This window comes from Salmo salar, chromosome ssa17 (assembly GCF_905237065.1).
Source record: "Salmo salar chromosome ssa17, Ssal_v3.1, whole genome shotgun sequence".
Classification (NCBI taxonomy): domain Eukaryota; kingdom Metazoa; phylum Chordata; class Actinopteri; order Salmoniformes; family Salmonidae; genus Salmo; species Salmo salar.
The window spans coordinates 35,301,972-35,323,544 of NC_059458.1; the positions used below are offsets into that span (position 1 = coordinate 35,301,972).

The window sequence follows — 21,573 nt, forward strand, 5'->3', positions numbered from 1 at the left end:
AACCATCAGTCCCAGTGGTAAGTTTTCCCAGTCCCAGTGTTTAGTTTAATGGCAAAAAGTTTACACTTTGACAATAAAAACCAAAGTTTTGTTTTGCGCAGATTTAGCTTGCCTCAATTTAGCATTCTTCTTTTGGCTATCTTTAATAAATAAACATGGCTGAAAATAATGAGGCTGCAGACTCTTGTTCATCAGAGAATGACTGAGAGAAAGGTGTCGTCTGAAAAATCCTATGAAGAAAATCTGACCGGTATGCCTATACCTTACATAGACATGGACGTATTCTTAATTACAATGTCCTTTTCGAAAAATACATGTTTTCCAGGAGAGATGTCAGCGACTCGGGCCAAACAGCCAATGACCAAGGGAAAGCTGGGACAAGAGAGGCTCACATGGTTAGCATGTTTCCTGCTGCCTTCAGTCAGTGCATTTTCACTCTGTAGTGTCAACGTATGGTACTGTGCTGGTCCAGATCAATCCTGTCTTCATCAGTTAGTGTATTTCCAACCATGCCAGCACAGAACGGTTCAGGTTGGATTGGACACAAGTCAAGACGTTAGATCTGGAACTAGTGTGTCAGGATAGATGATAACACAGAAGGATTACCACGCTTTACATTGTTTTACCTGGAGGAGGGAACTAGTGTGTCAGGATAGATGATAACACAGAAGGATTACCACGCTTTACATTGTTTTACCTGGAGGAGGGAACTAGTGTGTCAGGATAGATGATAACACAGAAGGATTACCACGCTTTACATTGTTTTACCTGGAGGAGGGAACTAGTGTGTCAGGATAGATGATAACACAGAAGGATTACCATACTTTACATTGTTTTACCTGGAGGAGGGAACTAGTGTGTCAGGATAGATGATAACACAGAAGGATTACCACGCTTTACATTGTTTTACCTGGAAGAGGGAACTAGTGTGTCAGGATAGATGATAACACAGAAGGATTACCACGCTTTACATTGTTTTACCTGGAGGAGGGAACTAGTGTGTCAGGATAGATGATAACACAGAAGGATTACCACGCTTTACATTGTTTTTCTTGGGGGAGGGAACTTCATTTAATAAGTATTGCTTTTATTATAAGGCTTACATTGCAAACAATTTGTTGGGCTTAGATTCCATACAGATTGAGTCTGCCTTAATGTCAGCATTGCACATTCTTCTCTCACATCCTCTATGTAGTTATTTAGATGGGATTGTTAGTTTAACCTCAACACACTCTCTGCAGATACAGCTGCAACCTTGTAGAGTAAATACAGAGAAATGTTCAAGTACTGTATTGTTCTCAACCTTTATATAATGTAGTCATTCATGATGTCATCTCTTTCCAAAGAAACAAAAAGGTATTGGTCGACAATAGAGGTGGATGCAGTTGAAGATTTTATCCGAATGGGAAAAACGCCTGGAAAACAAGACAGAAATGCATTGCTGCTTCTCCCCACACGCTAGTAAACAGGGACTGGAGAGCAGTAAAGTTCTATGTACACAACAGAATAGTTGCAGATCAGAGAAAATAAGTGTATGAGATGCTTCTGGGTATCTTGGTGTACCTCTGAGGATTTAATGGGACTTATTTGACTTAAGCTCATAGGCAATTGATGAATGTCCTCCATCTCACTCTGTTCGGGGGAAGTCTTCCCAGGTGGGTTGTTCACTTTTGGAGTGACTAAGGTCTCAAGAATACAAAGCCTGCTGACTTTGAATGTTACAGAAAAAAAAAATACATTCTAAACTATTAAACTGTTACTTGGATATATTGAATCCATTAGTGAAATGGTTGTTCCAGTTGAAATACTTTACAGAAGAACTACACTTCAGCCGTTGAGTTGCATCATTGTGGCTTCAACATGAATATTTTCAGTCATAAAATAGAATGAATGGGTCAAATATCAAGAATTTAAACTTGTTAATTATTTTACGCTTCCATTAGGTAAAACGTAGGCAGTTGGATAGCTTTTATAGATTTCATAAGAGGTATTCTCTCGATGGCCGAGTGGCTGCTGCCAACATACAGATTCAATCTCTAGCCACTTTAATAATTTGATGTAATAAACGTATCACTAGTCACTTAAACAATGCCACTTTATATCATGTTTACATACCCTGCATTACTCATCTCATATGTATATACTGTACTCTATACCATCTACTGCATCTTGCCTATGCCGTTTGGCCATCGCTCATCCTTATATTTATATGTACATATTCTTATTCATTCCTTTACACTTGTGAGTGTATAAGGTAGTTGTCGTGAAATTGTTAGATTACTTGTTAGATATTACTGCACGGTCGGAACTAGAAGCACAAGCATTTCGCTACACTTGCATTAACATCTGCTAACCATGTGTATGTGACCAATACAATTTGATTTGCAATGTACGGTCTCAAGTAGTTGGTAAAATTACAAGTTAACTTTTTTCAAGGTGTCAGCAACTTTAGGTGATTTCCTCATAATAGATTTGTTTTCTAACTCATGAGTGTAATTTCTGTGATTCTAAGATATCTGGAAAGCATGGTCCTCAAAATGTATGTATTTGTGAGGAGTCCTAAATTGGTTACAAATACAAGACTGTGTGTGTGTAAACTTTACTTAACTAGGCAAATCAGTTAATTAAGAACAAAATTCTTATTTACAAGGACGGCCTACCCCGGACGACACTGGGCCAATTGTGCGCCGCCCTATGGGACTCTCAATCATGTCTGGATGTGATACAGCCTGGATTCAAACCAGGGACTGTAGTGACGCCTCTTGCAGACCACTGCGTCCGTGTTAACTATTTAACTGTACTAGAATGCTTAAAAGGCCGCTAAAATGTTAAATATCGGTTATTGGTATCGTTCTTTTGGCAAGGAAAATATTGGATAGCGTATTGGCCAAAAATGTCATATCGGTGCATCCCTAGTACAACATATTTGAAACACCTTCCTAATAGTGAGTTGCACCCCCCTTTGTCCTAGGAACAGCCTCAATTCGTCAGGACATGGACTGTCCAAGGTGTTGAGTGCGTTCTAAAGAGATGCTGGCCCATGTTGACTCCAATGCTTCCTACAATTGTGTCAAGTTGGCTGCGAATGGATCTACTCCAAATAGCTCATTCCATCTCCTCCCACAGATGGACAAAGAAGTAATGTTCTTGGAACCATTCCTGGACAAACCTTGTGGCATTAGGCATAATCCTGCTAAAAGAATCCATTTGCAGATGGATACACTGCTGCCATGAAGGGAGGCACCTGATTGGCAATGATGTTTAGATATTCTGTGGCATTCAAACGTTACTCAACTTTTAAAAAGGGGCCCAATATGTGCCATGAAAACACACCCCACACCTTCACCTTGACACACGGCATGGATGCATACAGTGGTGTAAAGTACTGAAGTAAAAATTATTTAAGTAGTTTTTTGGGGGTATCTGTACTTTACTATTTATATTTTTGACAACTTTTACATTTATTTCACAAAATTCCTAGAGTAAATAATACTTTTAACTCCATACATTTTCCCTGACACTCAAAAGAACTCAAATGTTTTTATGATTAGCAGGACAGAAAATGGTCCAATTCACACACTTATCAAGATAACATCCCTGGTCATCCCTACTGCCTCTGGTCTGGTGGACTGACTAAACACAAATGCTTTGCTTGTAAATGGTGTTGGAGTGTGCCCCTGGTTACCGTAATGTAAAAAATAAAACACACAATTGTGCCATCTGGTTTGCTTAAAAACGTCTTAAGGATCGTACACTTTTACATTTTCACCTAAAACAACATACCCAAATCTAACTGCTTGTAGCTCAGCACCTGAAGCAAGGATATGCATACTCTTGATACCATTTGAAGTGTGTGGAAATGTGAAATTAATGTTGGAAAATAACACATTAGATCTGGTAAAAGATAATATAAACAATAAAACCTGTGTTTTTCTTTTTCATCTTTGAAATGCAAGAGAAAGCCCATACTTTCAGATAGGAGTCTAGGTGTGGTTTAGATTTTGGCCACCAGATGGCAGCAGTGTGCAAAGGTTCTGACTGATCCAGTGAAGAATTACATTACTGCACTGTATCAAGTCTGCCAGGAGTTTCCCCAAATGTGCTGAATTGGTCAATTGATACATTTAAGTACAAAACTATAGAGAACATACAAAAATGCTCTAGAAATAAAACATTTAAGTTTACACACTGCCAGGAATGTCATACATGATGGACCATTAGTTTATACACAAACTTTCACACATCTAGATGGCTGGGCAGGGTGGGTGTGGTGCCAGAGACAGCAGGGGTTAAAAATGTAGAACCCAGTTCCTACATTTGAACATAAAAATAGATTTTAGCAAATGAAACTACGCTACATTTTATCTCTGGGACCCTCAGGATGACAAATCAGAGCAAGATTACTGAATGTAAGTACATTATTGACCTTCAGAGGTGAATGTATTAAACCAGTTGCCATGATAAATGTTGTTGTGCACTCTCCTCAAACAATAGCATGGTATTCTTTCAATGTAACAGCTAATGTTAAATTGGACACTGTAGAAGATTAACAAGAATTTAAGCTTTCTGCCCATATAAAAACATGTCTATGTCCTGGAAAGTTGGCTGTTGTATACAACATAATTTTAGTCACATTGGCGCACGTTAGCAACAACCGTCCAGGTTAAGGGACATCCATCACGTAGAGGTTAATTTAAGGAATTTTTAATTATTCACTTTTACTTTTGATACTAAGGTATATTTACAACCAAATACTTTTAGACTTTTACTCGAGTTACTCTTGCCAAATTAAGAGCAGAAGTAAGGCTTCTCTCTTGTGTCTGTTCTCTGATGACCTTTAAGCTCAGCTGTTGTTTTAAAAACATTTTCCACAGTCAGATCAGTGGTAAGGCTTCTCTCCTTTAAATTTACCTTGGTGTCTTTTTAAGTGGCACGATTGAGAGAAACTCTTTCCACAGTCAGAGCAGGAGTAAGGCTTCTCGCCTGTGTGTGTTCTCTGATGGACTTTTAGCTCAGTTGATGTTGTGAAACATTTTACACAGTCAGAGCAGGAGTAAGGCTTCTCTCCTGTGTGTGTTCTCTGATGGACTTTTAGCTCAGTTGATGTTGTGAAGCATTTCACACAGTCAGAGCAGGAGTAAGGCTTCACTCCTGTATGTATACGTTCATGTCTTTTTAAGTGGCCCAGTTGAGAGAAAATCTTCCCACAGTCAGAGCAGGAGTAAGGCTTCACTCCTGTATGTATAAGTTCATGTACTTTTAAAAAACCCTGTCGAGAGAAACTCTTCCCACAGTCAGAGCAGGAGTAAGGCTTCTCTCCAGTGTGCACTCTCTGATGAAGTTTTAGCTCAGATGATGATGTGTAGCATTTTACACAGTCAGAGCAGGAGTAAGGCTTCACTCCTGTATGTATATATTCGTGTCTTTTTAAGGTGCCCAGTCGAGAGAAAATCTTCCCACAGTCAGAGCAGGAGTAAGGCTTCACTCCTGTATGTATAAGTTCATGTACTTTTAAAAAACCCTGTCGAGAGAAACTCTTCCCACAGTCAGAGCAGGAGTAAGGCTTCTCTCCAGTGTGCACTCTCTGATGAAGTTTTAGCTCAGATGATGATGTGTAGCATTTTACACAGTCAGAGCAGGAGTAAGGCTTCACTCCTGTATGTATATATTCGTGTCTTTTTAAGGTGCCCAGTCGAGAGAAAATCTTTCCACAGTCAGGGCAGGAGTAAGGCTTTTCTCCAGGGTGCAGTCTCTGGTGAACTGTCAGAGCCCTTGATGTTGTGAATCTCTTCCCACAGTCAGTACAGGAATACGGATTCTCTCCTGAGTGTATTTTTAGGTGTATTTTTAGCTTTGATAGAATTGGGAAAATCTCCTCACAATGTGGGCAGCGGTGAGACCTCTTAGCTCCATGACCTTCCTGCTGTTTGTCTCTGGATGTAGAGAATGTCTCAACATGGTCTCCTGTGTGAACAACATCAGAAGAACCAGTCAGTTGGTGTGATATACATGTTACAGGTCGACCGATTAATCAGAATGGCCTATTTAATTAGGGCCGATTTCAAGTTCACAACAAATCGGAAATCGGTATTTTTGGACGCCGACTTGGCCGATTTTTTTTTACAAATCATTTTTTTTTTACCTTTATTTAACTAGGCAAGTCAGTTAAGAACACATTCTTATTTTCTATGATGGCCTAGGAACGGTGGGTTAACTGCCTTGTTCAGTGGCAGAACGACAGATTTTTACCTTGTCAGCTCAGGGATTCAATCTTGCAACCTTACGGTTAACTAGTCCAACGCTCTAACCACCTGCTTTACATTGCACTCCACGAGGAGCCTGCCTGTTACGCGAATGCAGTAAGAAGCCAAGGTAAGTTGCTAGCTAGCATTAACCTGTTGGGGCTAGGGGGCAGTATTTGCACGGCTGGATAAAAAAATTTACCCGATTTAATCTGGTTACTAATCCTACCCAGTAACTAGAATATGCATATACTTATTATATATGGATAGAAAACACCCTAAAGTTTCTAAAACTGTTTGAATGGTGTCTGTGAGTATAACAGAACTCATTTGGCAGGCAAAACCCTGAGACATTTTCTGACAGGAAGTGGATACCTGATGTGTTGTATTACCTTTAAACCTATGCCATTGAAAAACACAGGGGCTGAGGAATATTTTGGCACTTCCTATTGCTTCCACTAGATGTCACCAGCCTTTACAAAGTGTTTTGAGTCTTCTGGAGGGAGATCTGACCGAACAAGAGCCATGGAACGATGATGGCCCATTAGACACCTGGCGCACGAGTTCATGTTGGGTACCCTCGTTCCAATACGTTATAAAAGAGAATGCATTCGTCCACCTTGAATATTATTCATGTTCTGGTTAAAAAAGGCCCTAATGATTTATGCTATACAACGTTTGACATGTTTGAACGAACGTAAATATATTTTTTCCCCTCGTTCATGAAGTGAAGTCCGGCGGGCTTAGATCATGTGCTAACAAGACGGAGATTTTTGGACATAAATGATGAGCTTTTTTGAACAAAACTACATTCGTTATGGACCTGTGATACCTGGAAGTGACATCTGATGAAGAGAATCAAAGGTAATGGATTATTTACATAGTATTTTCGATTTTAGATCTCCCCAACATGACGGCTAGTCTGTATCGCAACGCGTATTTTTCTGGGCGCAGTGCTCAGATTATTGCAAAGTGTGATTTCCCAGTAAGGTTATTTTTAAATCTGGCAAGTTGATTGCGTTCAAGAGATGTAAATCTATAATTCTTTAAATGACAATATAATATTTTACCAATGTTTTCTAATTTTAATTATTTAATTTGTGGTGCTGACTTGAATGCCGGTTATTGGAGGGAAACGATTTCCTGAACATCAACGCCACAGTAAAACGCTGTTTTTGGATATAAATATGAACTTGATAGAACTAAAAATGCATGCATTGTCTAACACAATGTCCTAGGAGTGTCATCTGTTGGAGATTGTAAAAGGTTAGTGCATCATTTTAGCTGATTTATGGTTTTGGTGACGCCTGTCTTTGAATTGGCACAACATTACACACAACTCTTGTAAATGTACTGTCCTAACATACTCTAAATTTATGCTTTCGCCGTAAAACCTTTTTGAAATCGTAAAACGTGGTTAGATTAAGGAGATGTTTATCTTTCAAAGGGTGTAAAATAGTTGTATGTTTGAAAAATTTGAATTTTGGCATTTATTTGGATTCAAATTTGCCGCTCTTGAAATGCACCTGCTGTTGATGGAGTGCACCACGGGTGGGACGCTTGCGTACCACCTAGCCCATAGAGGTTAAACTTATCTTATAAAAAACAAATCAATCAATCATAATCACTAGTTAACTACACATGGTTGATGATATTACTAGTTTATCTAGCCTGTCCTGCGTTGCATATAATCGCTTAGGTACACGTTGCTCTAACCATAAAAATCAATGCCTTTCTTAAAATCAATACACAAGTATATATTTTTTAAACCTGCATATTTAGTTAATATTGCCTGCTAACATGAATTTATTTTAACTAGGGAAAATGTGTCACTTCTCTTGCAAACAGAGTCAGGGTATATGCAGCAGTTTGGGCCGCCTGGCTCGTTGCGAACTGTGAAGACTATTTCTTCCTAACAAAGACAGCCGACTTCGCCAAACGGGGGATGATTGAACAAAAGCGCATATGCGGAAAAAAGCACAATCGTTGCATGACTGTACCTAACCATAAACATCAATGCCTTTCTTAAAATCAATACACAGAAGTATATATTTTTAAACCTGCATATTTAGCTAAAAGAAATCCAGGTTAGCAGGCAATATTAACCAGGTGAAATTGTGTCATTTTGCGTTCATTGCACGCAGTCAGGGTATATGCAACAGTTTGGGCCGCCTGGCTCGTTGCGAACTAATTTTCCAGAATTTTACGTAATTATGACATAACATTGAAGGTTGTGCAATGTAACAGGAATAACGTTTTGTTTTCGAGATGATAGTTTCCGGATTTGACCATATTAATGACCTAAGGCTCGTATTTCTGTGTGTTATTATGTTATAATTAAGTCTATGATTTGATAGAGCAGTCTGAGCGATGGTAGGCAGCAGCAGGCTCGTAAGCATTCATTCAAAATAGCACTTTCGTGCTTTTTGCCAGCAGCCCTTCGCAATGCATTGCGCTGTTTATGACTTCAAGCCTGTCAACTCCCAAGATTAGGCTGGTGTAACCAATTTGAAATGGCTAGCTAGTTAGCCGGGTGCGCGCTAATAGCGTTTCAAACGTCACTCGCTCTGAGACTTGGAGTAGTTGTTTCCCCTTGCTCTACATGGGTAACGCTGCTTCGAGGGTGGCTTTTGTCGATGTGTTCCTGGTTCAAGCCCAGGTAGGAGCGAGGAGAGGGATGGAAGCTATACTGTTACACTGGCAATACTAAAGTGCCTATAAGAACAATCAATAGTCAAAGGTATATGAAATACAAATCGCATAGAGAGAAATAGTCCTATAATTCCTATAATAACTACAACCTAAAACTTCTTACCTAAGGAATATTGAAGACTCATGTTCAAAGGAGCCACCAGCTTTCATATGTTCTCGTGTTCTGAGCAAGGAACTTAAACGTTAGCTTTTTTACATGGCACATATTGTACTTTTACTTTCTTCTCCAACACTTTGTTTTTGCATTATTTAAACCAAATTGAACATATTTCATTATTTATTTGAGGCTAAATTGATTTTATTGATGTATTATATTAAGTTAAAATAAGTGTTCATTCAGTATTGTTGTAATTGTCATTATCAAAATAACTAAATAAAAAAAGTTGTAAAAAAATTGGCCGATTAATTGGTATAGGCTTTTTTTGGGGTCCTCCAATAATCGGTATCGGCGTTAAAAAAATCATAATCGGTCGACCTCTAATACATGTCAATCAAATGTATATTATGAAGCCCTTTTTACATCAGCAAATGTCAAAGTGCATTACAGAAACCCAGCCTAAAATCCCCAAAGAGCAAGCAATGCTGATGTAGAAGCACAGTGGCTAGTAAAAACTCCCTAGAAAGCAGGATCCTTGGAAGAAATGCAGAGAGGAACCAGGCTCAAAGAGGTGACCAGTCCTCTTCTGGCTGTACCGGGTGACATATGTATTCATATCAGTAGGCTGGACAATACAAAAGGGGAATTAAACTACATAACAACATAAAAGTGGGTAAGAGTCCTCCACTCACTATCACAAGGGTTAGTAACTACACAAGCTTATTTCATAGAACTTTAAAACACTGGCAGTTTGTCTACTTCACTTCTTTAGTCTACTCTCTGAGCACTCCAGATAGCCCAGTGAATAAAACAAATACTGGCAATACTGGTGTCAAACCATGCAAGTCTCAGTAGAATGAAATAACATCTACCTTCTCATTGTAACAGTTCATCATGAAACAGTTCTACTGCAACTTTTCATGCACAGTGGGAAGTTGGAATGAACAACAAACTTAGTTAGATAGAACCTGCTCTTACCATGAGTAAGATATTTCCCAATCTTCTCCTCCACTTCTTCATCTTTAATGTAGACATTCAGCTCCAGTGTTTGACTGCAGTCTTCCAGCTTCACTGATGCCATCTCTGGATCCTGCAGTGCAAACTGGACTCCAATGTCACAATCAAGACCCAGTGACTGTAGGTTTGGACTCAGTGTGGAAGGAGAGAGGCAGGCTGGGTTTGTCCTCAATGTTGATGTTACCGGCTTCAGACTTAATTCTAGTCGTCCTATAGTAACAACGAGTAACAGAAAAAAAGTTTGTCTTGACAGATCAGGCACTTTCTTTACTCTCAAAAATATATATTATTATTTCTTCTTGTTCAATGATCTAATTCAGTACTAGACTTGGACTGAAATAGGTGCCGGTACTGTTTATATTTAGGTGCAGGAGCTCCACAATACTGTTGAACTAATATTCTATAAGAGGAACATGAGCTCAAACACTAGAAATTTGAGGTGGCAGTAATCAGCTCCTGTCCATCTCATTTCAAAAGATGAGGTAGGTAACAAAACATTAATTCATTCAAATTGGACAAAGTACACGCTTTAAAATTTGTCTACACAACAAAAATTAACTTAACCTATAGTAGATTTCCCAAATGCATAAATGACTCAAAAACCATTTAGTACAAGGTTGCAGTATGTTTTAAGGCAGCACTATGTACTATTTTCCTGAATAACCTCGACTTCACTGTATTTCACATCAAAAAACAATCACATTTCCCATTCACACCATAATTTACAGATAAATATAGAACTGAATGTGTCTGAATATTACTACATATGATAATCATTGCGTTCTGCTTCAAAACTGTAGTGCGACCGTGAAATTGGCTCTGCACCTGCACTGAAGCCTGTTGACGCAGATAGAATGGACGCCACCATTTTACCAGCTTGTGAATTTCACACAAAACCAATAACATGCAAAACAAACTCAGAAATCTCAAATCGATTTTTTATTAAATGACCTTGAAGAAATTATGTACATCCATTCAGACAAACATAGTTTCTAGCTGCGTGACTTAAAATAGTTTCACATTCACTTGATCTGACAAAAAAATAACAAACCATTACCAAACGTGATAAGACATTAACGGATTTGTTACCTAGCATGGTATGACATGTTGTTTTGATATTAGAAAGTTTATACCTGCTATTACATAACTGTAGTAGTAAATAGAAACTGCACTGATCTGGCGCTTTCTTTATTCTGAAGAATGGTGCGTGCCTGCCTGGAACTTCCTGTTCCCCCACTACCACAGTACAGCCACAGATAGAACAATGAGACAGATATTTCACCAGAAGTATAAATGTGAAGCATCCGCTGAACGTTTCCACTCACTGCCAAATATGGTAGTGAGAGGAAGCCCACTGGCCAGCAGTGGGAGAAGATGGAGCGAGATGGATTTTGGCCGACATTCTGCAAATGTTCTAATCGATGAAACATCTGATCTTAATACAGTTTTCTGTTACCAAAACTAAAATCTGTTGTGAACAGAGTGGACTAAGATTTGTAGACTTTACCCTGTGCAAAAGTTTGAAATAATCACGTTATTTAGAAGGAACGCTGATGCGAATTGAGTTATTGCACACGAGTTCTTCACAGAGGCGTTCCCTAAAAGAAATATGCAGGTCGTGTGCTAAAATGCGCCAATAGGAGCTCGTGCTTGGCATTGCCCGCTATGACTCATCTGTTCCCAATGGAAACGACCGGCTGTGGTCCATCTTGGTTTAGTTATAAACAATCTATGGTGCAACTGTCCATGCATTCAGGGATCCTTGGGATGGCCCTACCCTATAATATGAAAAGGTCGGTGCTTAATTTGAGCCGGATCCAACCGCACCTCTCAGTTTTGTAGTCTTTCGTTCCAGGAACCCGTTTGCCAGGATCAGGTAGCCTACCTCGTGGCATGAAAAATTATTTCCACTGTTTGCAATGTAAACATCCTAATAAAAGCAATCAGAGTAATTACATTTGGATTCCTCTGTAATTGTCATGCCTCCTAACAAACGTAATGTGAAAACGTGCCTGATATTCTAAGAATGTATTAATGTTGGGCCGTCCCAGGTTTATGGTTTGTGCAACATTGTAGCCTATTTAGACCAAGGCGTGGCCATTGCTGTGGTGAGAGAAGCACGCCTGTATCTCTCACAGAACTAGAATGAGATTCACTTTCTATGATCTCTCTCTCTCTGTGCTGTTATAGACATGAGCCAGCAACTCATCTCTCCAGCATTGCACTTCATCATTTATTTCCTAATAGAATAATAGCTGCGGGAAGTGTGTTGAGGTTCTGCAGCACTCTGCAGTCTGTTCAGAAAGAAATGAAATAATTCCCAAAACTACACCAGGAGTATTTAGCTACAGAGGATCAATAGCTAATTTAAATAAAATAGCCTAGCTGTGGATTGTGTGTAGTCAAATCACAAGGCATGTCTACAGTCAGGAACGTGTGGCAAATCTGTCAGTGAACAGCATGCAGCCAAAACAGGCCTTTAGCAATATTTCTAATACAGTCACTGGAAAACACAGGTTGTAAAGCAAATGCATCCTGCTGAAAATAAAATACTAATCTGTCTGTATGTTAAGAAGTTATCAACTTCCATCTAGGCCTATTGAGCAAATCTAGGCCTATTGCTTTACTTTGTAAAACAAGAGAGAGATGAGCTTTTGGCCGGTGAGTGAGCTGCACATCATTGGGTGAGTCAGTGAAACTGGAAATCTTGTTTAGGACTATAACTTCCTCCTCATATTGTACAATGTGTTTCTCCTCACACCTGGACTAGGCTATTGATGGATTAGAGACAAGGTTGTTTTTATTGAACTAAGTGTCAAAGTAGTCTGTCATTTTGGTTATCTGTGAGGTATTAAAAAGAATTCTGCAAAAGTCTCCAGTGAACTAAAATGATGTAGAACTGCATGAAATCCATTTACAAACGCCCACATTTTTCCCAGACTCTAGGCTACAATAAAATGTACTCCATGTGTGCAACTTCTGCAAGCGGCTCCACACCACTGCTCTATGCCAGTACGCTAAAGCCATGATAATGCAACCAATGCTTTATTATAAAGGTATTTTATTTATTTAATATGTGCTCTGGTACCTCAGACCCCCCTTCTCAGGCTCACTTTTGGTTCCAGCACCTCCCAATGTACAAATTAAGCACTGGAGAAGTGGGTAGCTGCTGCTGCCTCCACTGGAACACATCTCCATTGCCTGGAGTTCATCAGGTTGTTGATTGTGGCCTGTGGAATGTTGTCCCACTCCTCTTCAATGGCTGTGCGAAATCCCCAGATATTGGTGGGAACTGGAACAAGCTGTTGTACACGTCGATCCAGACCATCCAAAACATGCTCAAAGAGTGACATGTCTGGTGAGTATGCAGGCCATTGAAGAATTGGGACATGTTCAGCATTTTCAATTGTGTACAGATCCTTGCGACGTGGGGCTGTGCATTGTCATGCTGAAACATGAGGTGATGGCGGCGGATGAATGGCAGGACAATGGGCCTCAGAATCTGGTCATGGGATCTCTGTGCATTCAAATTGCCATCGATAAATGCAATTGTTGTCTGTAGCTTATGCCTGCCCATACCACAACCCTAATGCCACCATGGGGCACTCTGTTCACAACATTGACATCAGCAAACCGCACGCCCACATAATGCCATATATGGTGGTCTGCAGTTGAGACTGGTTGTGCATACTGCCAAATTCTCTAAAACAACATTGGAGGTGGCACAAGGTAGATAAATTCACATAAAATTATCTGGCAACAGCTCTGGTGGAAATTCCTGCAGTCAGCTTGCCAATTGCATGCTCCCCTCAAAATTGGAGACATCTGTGGCATTGTGTTGTGTGACAAGACAGCACATTTTAGAATAGCATTTTTATATTTGTATTAATTAGGGATCTCCATTAGCTGCTGCCAAGCACCTACTCAGCTACTCTTGTCCCCAGCACAAGGTTCACCTGTGTAATGATGATCCTGATATTTAATCAGCATCTTGATATGCCACACCTGTCAGGTGGATGGATTATCTTGGCAAAGAAGAAATGCTCACTAACAGGGATGTAAACAAATGTGCACAAAACTAGAAATGAATTTGTGTCTGGAACTTTTATTTCACCTCATGAAACATTGGACCAACACTTTACATGTTTGTTCAGTGTATACAGTATTATTATTTTTTAATCATACAAACTATCAATAACATTTAAATTAAACTAAATCAGCCTGCTTTTCTGTTCTAATCAGCTCCCTACACAGGCTGAGAATGATCCTGTAAGAGCGGAACATTATCTGGTGACAGTAGTCCTTGTAGTCTTGGAGGCCCAAAAACTTCTCAGCTGCAGATATGATGTCCAGCTTCTTGGACTTCTTGTGCAGTACAATTAATAACTGTGGTTATAAATACTAAAATATCCACCTTCTTCACAATAAGTGAATCCAGATCACTTGATTGATGTACAACATTTGCAACTGGTTGTGGTGCATCCACCACCATTTCTTCTTCAGAACTGTGGCCTCTTGCTCCTAAAACTCTCTTCACCAACTCCACATAGGAGATTTGCTGTACAGTCCTGATCCTTGACACTTCAACCTCTTTCACCCTAAACAGGGCAGTCTGGGAATTCAGGAACATGACCCCCACCACAGTTGCAACATTTTACATTCACATACTCTACAATAACATATGCCTTCCGTCTGCAAACACTTGACATGTGGCCAAACCTTTTACATTTCTTGCAATGCATCGGGGCTTTACACCAACTCTCTTATGGGGTATCTTATATATCCCAGCTTTACATAGGGTGGTAGATACTCTTCATCCAACATCAATAATAGAGATCAACTTTGCTCCTTTTTCACATTCTCTATATGAGTCAAGCGACGTGCATTTGTGTCCTTCTTTTGGGATTTGCTTGGCGGATCGCATCCAACTTTTAGGTGCATACACCACCTGCTGTACTGGTGTGAGGCCATTCACATTCAATTCATTGATATGCTAATTAATACAACATTTCCCTGCCAACTATAAGCACTCTAAAAAATGTGGGGGAAAATGTTCTTGGTTCGTGCAGGTGATTGTGATCTCCTCAGACCAATTGGCAGTACGCCCAGAACATTGTTCTGGGAACCAAAAGGGATATCTCAGTTTCAAGGTCTCAGCTTGGAGAGAAGCAGCCTCGTGATGTATTGGTCAGTCACATGCAGGAACCAAACGTTAATGATGAATTAGCTAAATCATGTAAATATAACTTGTCTGTGTAAGCAGTATATAGGAGAACTTAAAGGATTGCACCGGCAGAGCTCCTGATCGACATGTACTCTGGTGCTTTAGGTTTGTTGGAACCTCTCCAGCTTGCTGATAATAAAGAATGATTCATTTAAGTTTGACTGAGTCCCTTTGTGGTGATTTTCCATGACAAAAACCCACCAGCCCATTCCACCCTATCTTGTCCTACGCTAGACCACTACAACTCAACACCGCCTGCAGCTGTTCTGCAATTAATCCTCGTAATCCCATGTACTTCTCTGTCCCTGCCACCACAACCTCTATTTTCTGTGACTTTCTATCCATTTCTGCAGTAACCATGGCTATAAATGATAAAAAGCCCACCTTAATTAATTAAGCACATATTCTTCCCATCACTCTCTCTTGGTCTCTGCCTACTCACAGGAATCCTCTCAGGATCCCTCACCCATCTTCCTCTACCACTCTCTTCACTGCTTTGCCATACTACACTTTCTGTACTACTGTAACCCTGGCAACCTATCTGCCTTTCTCTCACCTACACCTCAGATCTCCAGCCCCATTGGCACCCCCACAACTTACACACAAAATGTTCTCCACGATACCACACATTCCTTCATCTCATGCCCTCCTGCACACTTCTCACATCTAGGGCATATCATGCCTACACACACCTGCAAAGGGCCCATAAATGTTACATTTAAAACACTGCAGTATTTATGGAACAAAAGCACTCACGGGATAACTGACACTTCCTACCTTGACCTCATCTGGCAGAGACGCTGCATTAAAACTCAGCATGACAGAATGCCTTCTCTGTTTCCCAACACTCTACGTCTCACCAAATGGAAAGAAATTACAAGTCACAATTCTTGTCCCTAATCGCGTAATCCGGAGCGTCCGCTCCTTCTGGACAGAGGAGAAACAACAGACCACCAGAAGTCCACTCCGAGCTACCTTCACCAACCTCTTCTCTACCTAACACCACATATTGATCAGCCAAAATGCAAGAATCCATTCTCTCTTCAAAATCTCACTCCCACTGGGCCAGAATCATCCTTGGGATAAGGCCCGAAATCGGAGTTCCTCACCGAAGGTACTTCATCCTCACTCTCACCAGGTTCCATCTCTGAGCTACTGGAGGACGTATCCCTCTTTTTACCTCCCTGACCACACTGCTTCCCTCTACACTCAGCTCCTTCCTCACCACACTGCTTCCCTCTACACTCAGCTCCTTCTCGAGGGTCATCATTGCACCGGCCATCACAGTAAATTCATCTTCAATCTTGTCACGTTCACTTTCCTACTGTAGCTCTTCTAAAAGTTGTGTGTGATCCTCCATTTCATATTCACTCAAAACTGCACTTCTCCTTCATCAGATCTTCCAGAAGACTTGTGCAATCCCTCACTGCAATCCCCCATTCCACTTTTTCCCCCCCACCATCTTACCACGTGTCTCAGCTCATCTACACCACACTAGTTTCGGGTAGCTGCATACCAAGAGTACCACAGTATAAAGCATAATACACATAAAACCTAGCAGTCAAACAGGGAAATGGTTCCAATAATTTTTTCACCATTCATTTTTCCCCATTGGGGATTTTAGAAACAGTTAAATAAGGGCTGTGTTTCGTGTAGGCTTACCCTGGAGTGACGTTTTGACAACCATGTAAATCTCTCTACGACAAGATGACTTATTAATATATTCGCCTGTATTTACCAACAACAAAAATGAAATGTTAATTAGCTGCTAATGTGGCTATCATAAAGAACTACAACTACAAGACTGCCGAATCGAGGCAAAGGTAAGGATCTCTGGGTTAACTAATGTTAGCTAAATTTAGTAATGAATAAATAGGCTACATTTATTTAAAAGGACAATTCTGTGAACTGTGTTGTGCAAGTTTTAAATTGACACAATAACGGTTAGCAAAGGTGTCCCCAAGAGATGATGTGCAGGAGCTTGCAGTGATGTTGTTTTGCATGATGTCTACTTCGATGCTAATTAGCGTTTTATAATCAGAGGAAATAGAGCCGAATATATTGATAAGTCACATAGTTCTAGATACATATTCATGGTTATCAAAAAAACACGCCGGGGTAAGCCTACACGAAACACAGCCCTTATTTTAATTGTTTCTAAAATTAATGAAAAATGATTGGAACCATTTCCCTGTTTGGCCGCTAGGTTTTATAAATTTCAAAAAGGGAAATATAACATTTACATAAGTATTCAGACCCTTTACTCTGTACTTTGTTGAAGCAGTCATCTTGGGTATGACGCTACAAGCTTGGCATACCTGTATTTGGGGAGTTTCTCGCATTCTTCTCTGCAGAAGAGTGTCGCCGCATAGCTATTTTCAAGTCCCTCCAGAGATATTCAAATCGGGTTCAAGCGGGCTGTCACATGCCTTTTACTGAGTGGCTTCCGTCTGGCCACTGTACCAGAAAGGCCTGATTGGTGGAGTGCTGCAGAGACGGTTGTCCTTCTGGAAGGTTTTCCCCATCTCCAGAGCTCTGCTCTGTGGAGCTCTGTCAGTGACCATCGGCTTCGTGGTCACCTCCCTGACCAAGGCTTTTCGATCATATCCTTGGACTAAAATGATTGCACATGATGTTCACCTTGCACGTGAGTGTCAAAGTAATGTAGCACATATTCAACGATATCTCTTTTTCTCACGTAGGCTGTTCATTTCTGATCTTTGATCATATTTTTGGTTTATAAACGTATCATGGTATACTACGTTAATGCTATATGTGAGGGCCATTTTGTTACTTGGTAGCTACTAGCTAAAGACCCTGTGTTGTGGATCATCTACAACTATTTTGGACTGTCCATACTGTAACGTTAGTCTCAGGCTTCACTAACTAGTGTTACTGTTTTAGGTGGAGCTATTCTTTACTCTTTTCAAATGAATACTATGTGATATTTTACATAACATCTTGCTAGATATGCCTTTTGTTTTGTTCGTGAGGAGTAATGGCCGAGAGAAGGTAGGAGGCACCGTTTTGTTTAGAGTCGCTTAGGTTAGACTGCTCGCTTTAATGGATCAGTCGTCCACCAGGCTACACTCTATGATTAGGGAGAGGAAGCGTTGGATTTCTCGGTTAGGGAGACAGTGGAATGAGGTTCAGTGTTTTACTGTTAGGATAGATTTGTTTGTTCCAACAGATGTTTACATATTTTTCCTCACTACAAAATATTCCTGCGGTCCTTGTGGTTACTAAACATATTTTAGGTATGTCTTTATGCTATAGCTTAATCCATGTTTACATCTTTGGTTAAATTACTTTAAATAGTTTTTTAAATGTAACCTTTAACTAGGCAAGTCAGTTAAGAACACGTTTATTTACAATGATGGTCTACCGGGGAACAGTGGGTTAACTGCCTTGTTCAATGGCAGAACGAGATTTTTACTTTGACTTTAATGCAAAACTGAAATATACTTTGGAATGTCTGTGGAGTTTAACCTATCCAAGCTTAAAACAGGTTATTATTAGGCTTAAACAACTTCTTTCATCTATTGTGTTCCTACAAGAAACTCACTTGAAGGATGAGCTACTTAAATTATGCAGGAGATGGCAAGGGAAAGAAATAGCATCCTCATTCTCATGGTGTTATGGTTTTAATTCACAAATCTGTTCCGTTTCAAGTGGATACTATTTTAACTGATACATGTGGTAGATACATTCTGATACAGGAAACTCTTTGAATGAGCATATTCATCTGGTTAATGTTTATGGTCCTAATGATGATAATCCCATTTCTATTGATAACCTCCCTTCCAAATGGCAGGAGGATCAATTAAAATCCCCTCTAGATCGCTCCTCTGGTTAGACACTTCCCACTCGCAGAGTAGAAAGAAATTACAGCATTTCCTTAAGGACTTTAATCTATGTGAACCTTGGAGGACTCAGAACCCAAGTAAAAGGGAGTATTCATGTTACTCGTCATATTTAAATCATATTCTCATATAGACTACTTTTTAGATTCTTGCTCATTGCTTCCCAATGTAGCAGGAAGTGGATATGATAGTATTGTTCAGAGTGACCGTTCCCTTGTGTCGTCATTCTATAAGGATACAAAACTAGTAAAAGGATCCTCTAGATGGTGTTTGCATCCCAGATAGTTACAGGACCAGGACTTTGTACATTACTTTGGAGTGCATATAGAGGTTTATTTTACATTGAACACTGACCAACCGTCAGCGAGTACCAGATGGGAGGCTTTCAAAGCATATATTAGGGGGGAAATTATACGTTTTACCAGTTTCATATCAATTAAAGCTGAAAATGAAAATCAGAGAAATGGAGAGGGAAAATTATTTGGATAACTCAGTAGAAGTAAACAAGGAATTATTTGCTCTTAAAGCTCGGTATGAAGAACTTTCCAACTCAAAGGCTGCAAACAGCTTAACTAGGCTGAAACAGTCCAATGATCAAGGTGGAAAACCTGGTAAATTGCTGGCCTGGTGCATTAAGAGGTTAAATTCAGACTGAGCCATTAATGCAATTCATAATTAACAGGACCATTATCAATGGATCCTGTAGAAATAAACCAAACATTTGCTTCCTACTACAACACACTTTACAACTCTGAATCTCCTGAGAACTAATCAGGTCTTGATGTTCCCTCTAGTTCAGAAGACACTAAATTGCATCTGGAAAAGAAAGTGGATGGTGTTGAAATATCTGATGCCATTTTCAATATGAAGGGAGGTAAAGAGGCAGGTCCAGACGGGCTCCCAATAGATATTTAGAAGATATTTAAGGACAAACTTCTAGGTCCACTTCTGGATATGTACAGTGTATTCATATTTACATAACAATTCAGACCCTTTGCTATGAGACTCGAAATCGAGCTCCAGTGCAACCTGCTTCTATTTATCATCCTTTTTTCTACAACTTGGAGTCCACCTGTGGTAAATTCAATAGATTGGAAATTATTTGGAAAGGCACACACCGGTCTATATAACATCCCACAGTTGACAGTGCATTTCAGAGCAAAAACCAAGCCGTGAGGTTGAAGGAATTGTCCATAGAGCTCTGAGACAGGATTGTGTCGAGACACAGTACCAAACAATGTCTGCAGCGTTGAAGGTCCAAGAACACAGTGGCCTCCATTATTCTTGAATGGAAGAAGTTTGGAACCACCAAGACTCATCCTAGAGCTGGTCGCCCAGCCAAACTGAGTAATTGGGGGAGAAGGGCCTTGGTCAGGGAGGTGACCAAGAACCCGATTGTCACTCTGACAGAGCTCCAGAGTTCCTCTGTGGAGATGGGAGAAAACTCCAAAAGGACAAGCATCTCCACAGCACTCCACCAATCAAGAAGGAAGCCACTCAGTAAAAAAGGCACGTGACAGCCCGCTTGGAGTTTGACCAAAAGGCACCTAAAGGACTCAGACCATGAAAAACAAGATTCTCTGGTCTGATAAAACCAAGATTGAACTCCTTGGCCTGAAGGCCATGCATCACGCCTGGAGGAAACCTTGCACCATCCCTACGGTGAAGCATGGTGGTGGCAGCATCATGCTGTGAGGATGTTTTTTAGCAGCAGTAACTGGGAGACTAGTCAGGATCGAGGGAAAGATGAACAGAGCAAAGTACAGGGAGATCCTTGATGAAAACCTGCTCCAGAGCACTCAGGACCTCATACTGGGGCTTTGGTTCACCTTCCAACAGGACAACTACCCTAAGCACACAGCCAAGAAAACGCAGGAGTGGCTTCGGGACGAGTCTCAATGTCCTTGAGTGGCCCAGCCAGAGCCTGGACATGAACCCGATCGAACATCTCTGGTGAAACCAGAAAATAGATGTGCAGCGACGCTCCCCATCCAACGTGAAAGAACTTGAGAGGATCTGCAGAGAAGAATGGTATAAACTCGCCAAATACAGGAGTGCCAAGCTTGTAGCGTCATACTCAAGATTCAAGCCTGTAATCGCTGTCAAAAGTGCTTCAACAAAGTACTGAGTAAAGGGTATGAAAACTTATGTAAATGTAATTTAACATTTAAAAAAAAAAAGTTGTTTTATAATTTTGGTAAAATTTCTAAAAACCTGTGTTTGCTTTGTCATTATGGGGTAGTGTGTAGATTGATGAGGGAAAAAAACAATTTAATATATTTTATAATAAGGCTGTAACGTAACAAAATGGTCTGAATAATTTCCCAATGCACTGTATGCTGAATCCTTTCAGCAAGGTTGCTTCCCTTCCTCTCTAAAGAGTGTTTTACTCTCATTCTGAAGCCTGATAAATCCCCA

At 40.2% G+C, this 21,573-nt stretch overlaps 1 protein-coding gene across 2 annotated transcripts in view; it reads right to left on the bottom strand.

The window, feature by feature from the left end:
- Window positions 1–1,046: 1,046 nt before the first annotated feature.
- The window catches only part of LOC106575979 (zinc finger protein OZF), a 154,439-nt gene continuing 133,912 nt past the window's right edge, over window positions 1,047–21,573 (bottom strand). Inside the window, exons 4-5 of one of the 2 annotated variants that reach the window (XM_045698526.1) lie at window positions 10,030–10,278; window positions 1,047–5,964 (exon numbers count right to left, since the gene is read on the bottom strand). In XM_045698526.1, the coding sequence (XP_045554482.1) occupies window positions 4,880–5,964; window positions 10,030–10,278 (1,334 nt within the window). In that variant the 3' untranslated portion in view covers window positions 1,047–4,879. Of the gene's footprint in view, window positions 5,965–9,493; window positions 9,642–10,029; window positions 10,279–21,573 lie in introns of those variants that run through there. The other variant, XM_045698527.1, reaches the window with a different exon arrangement.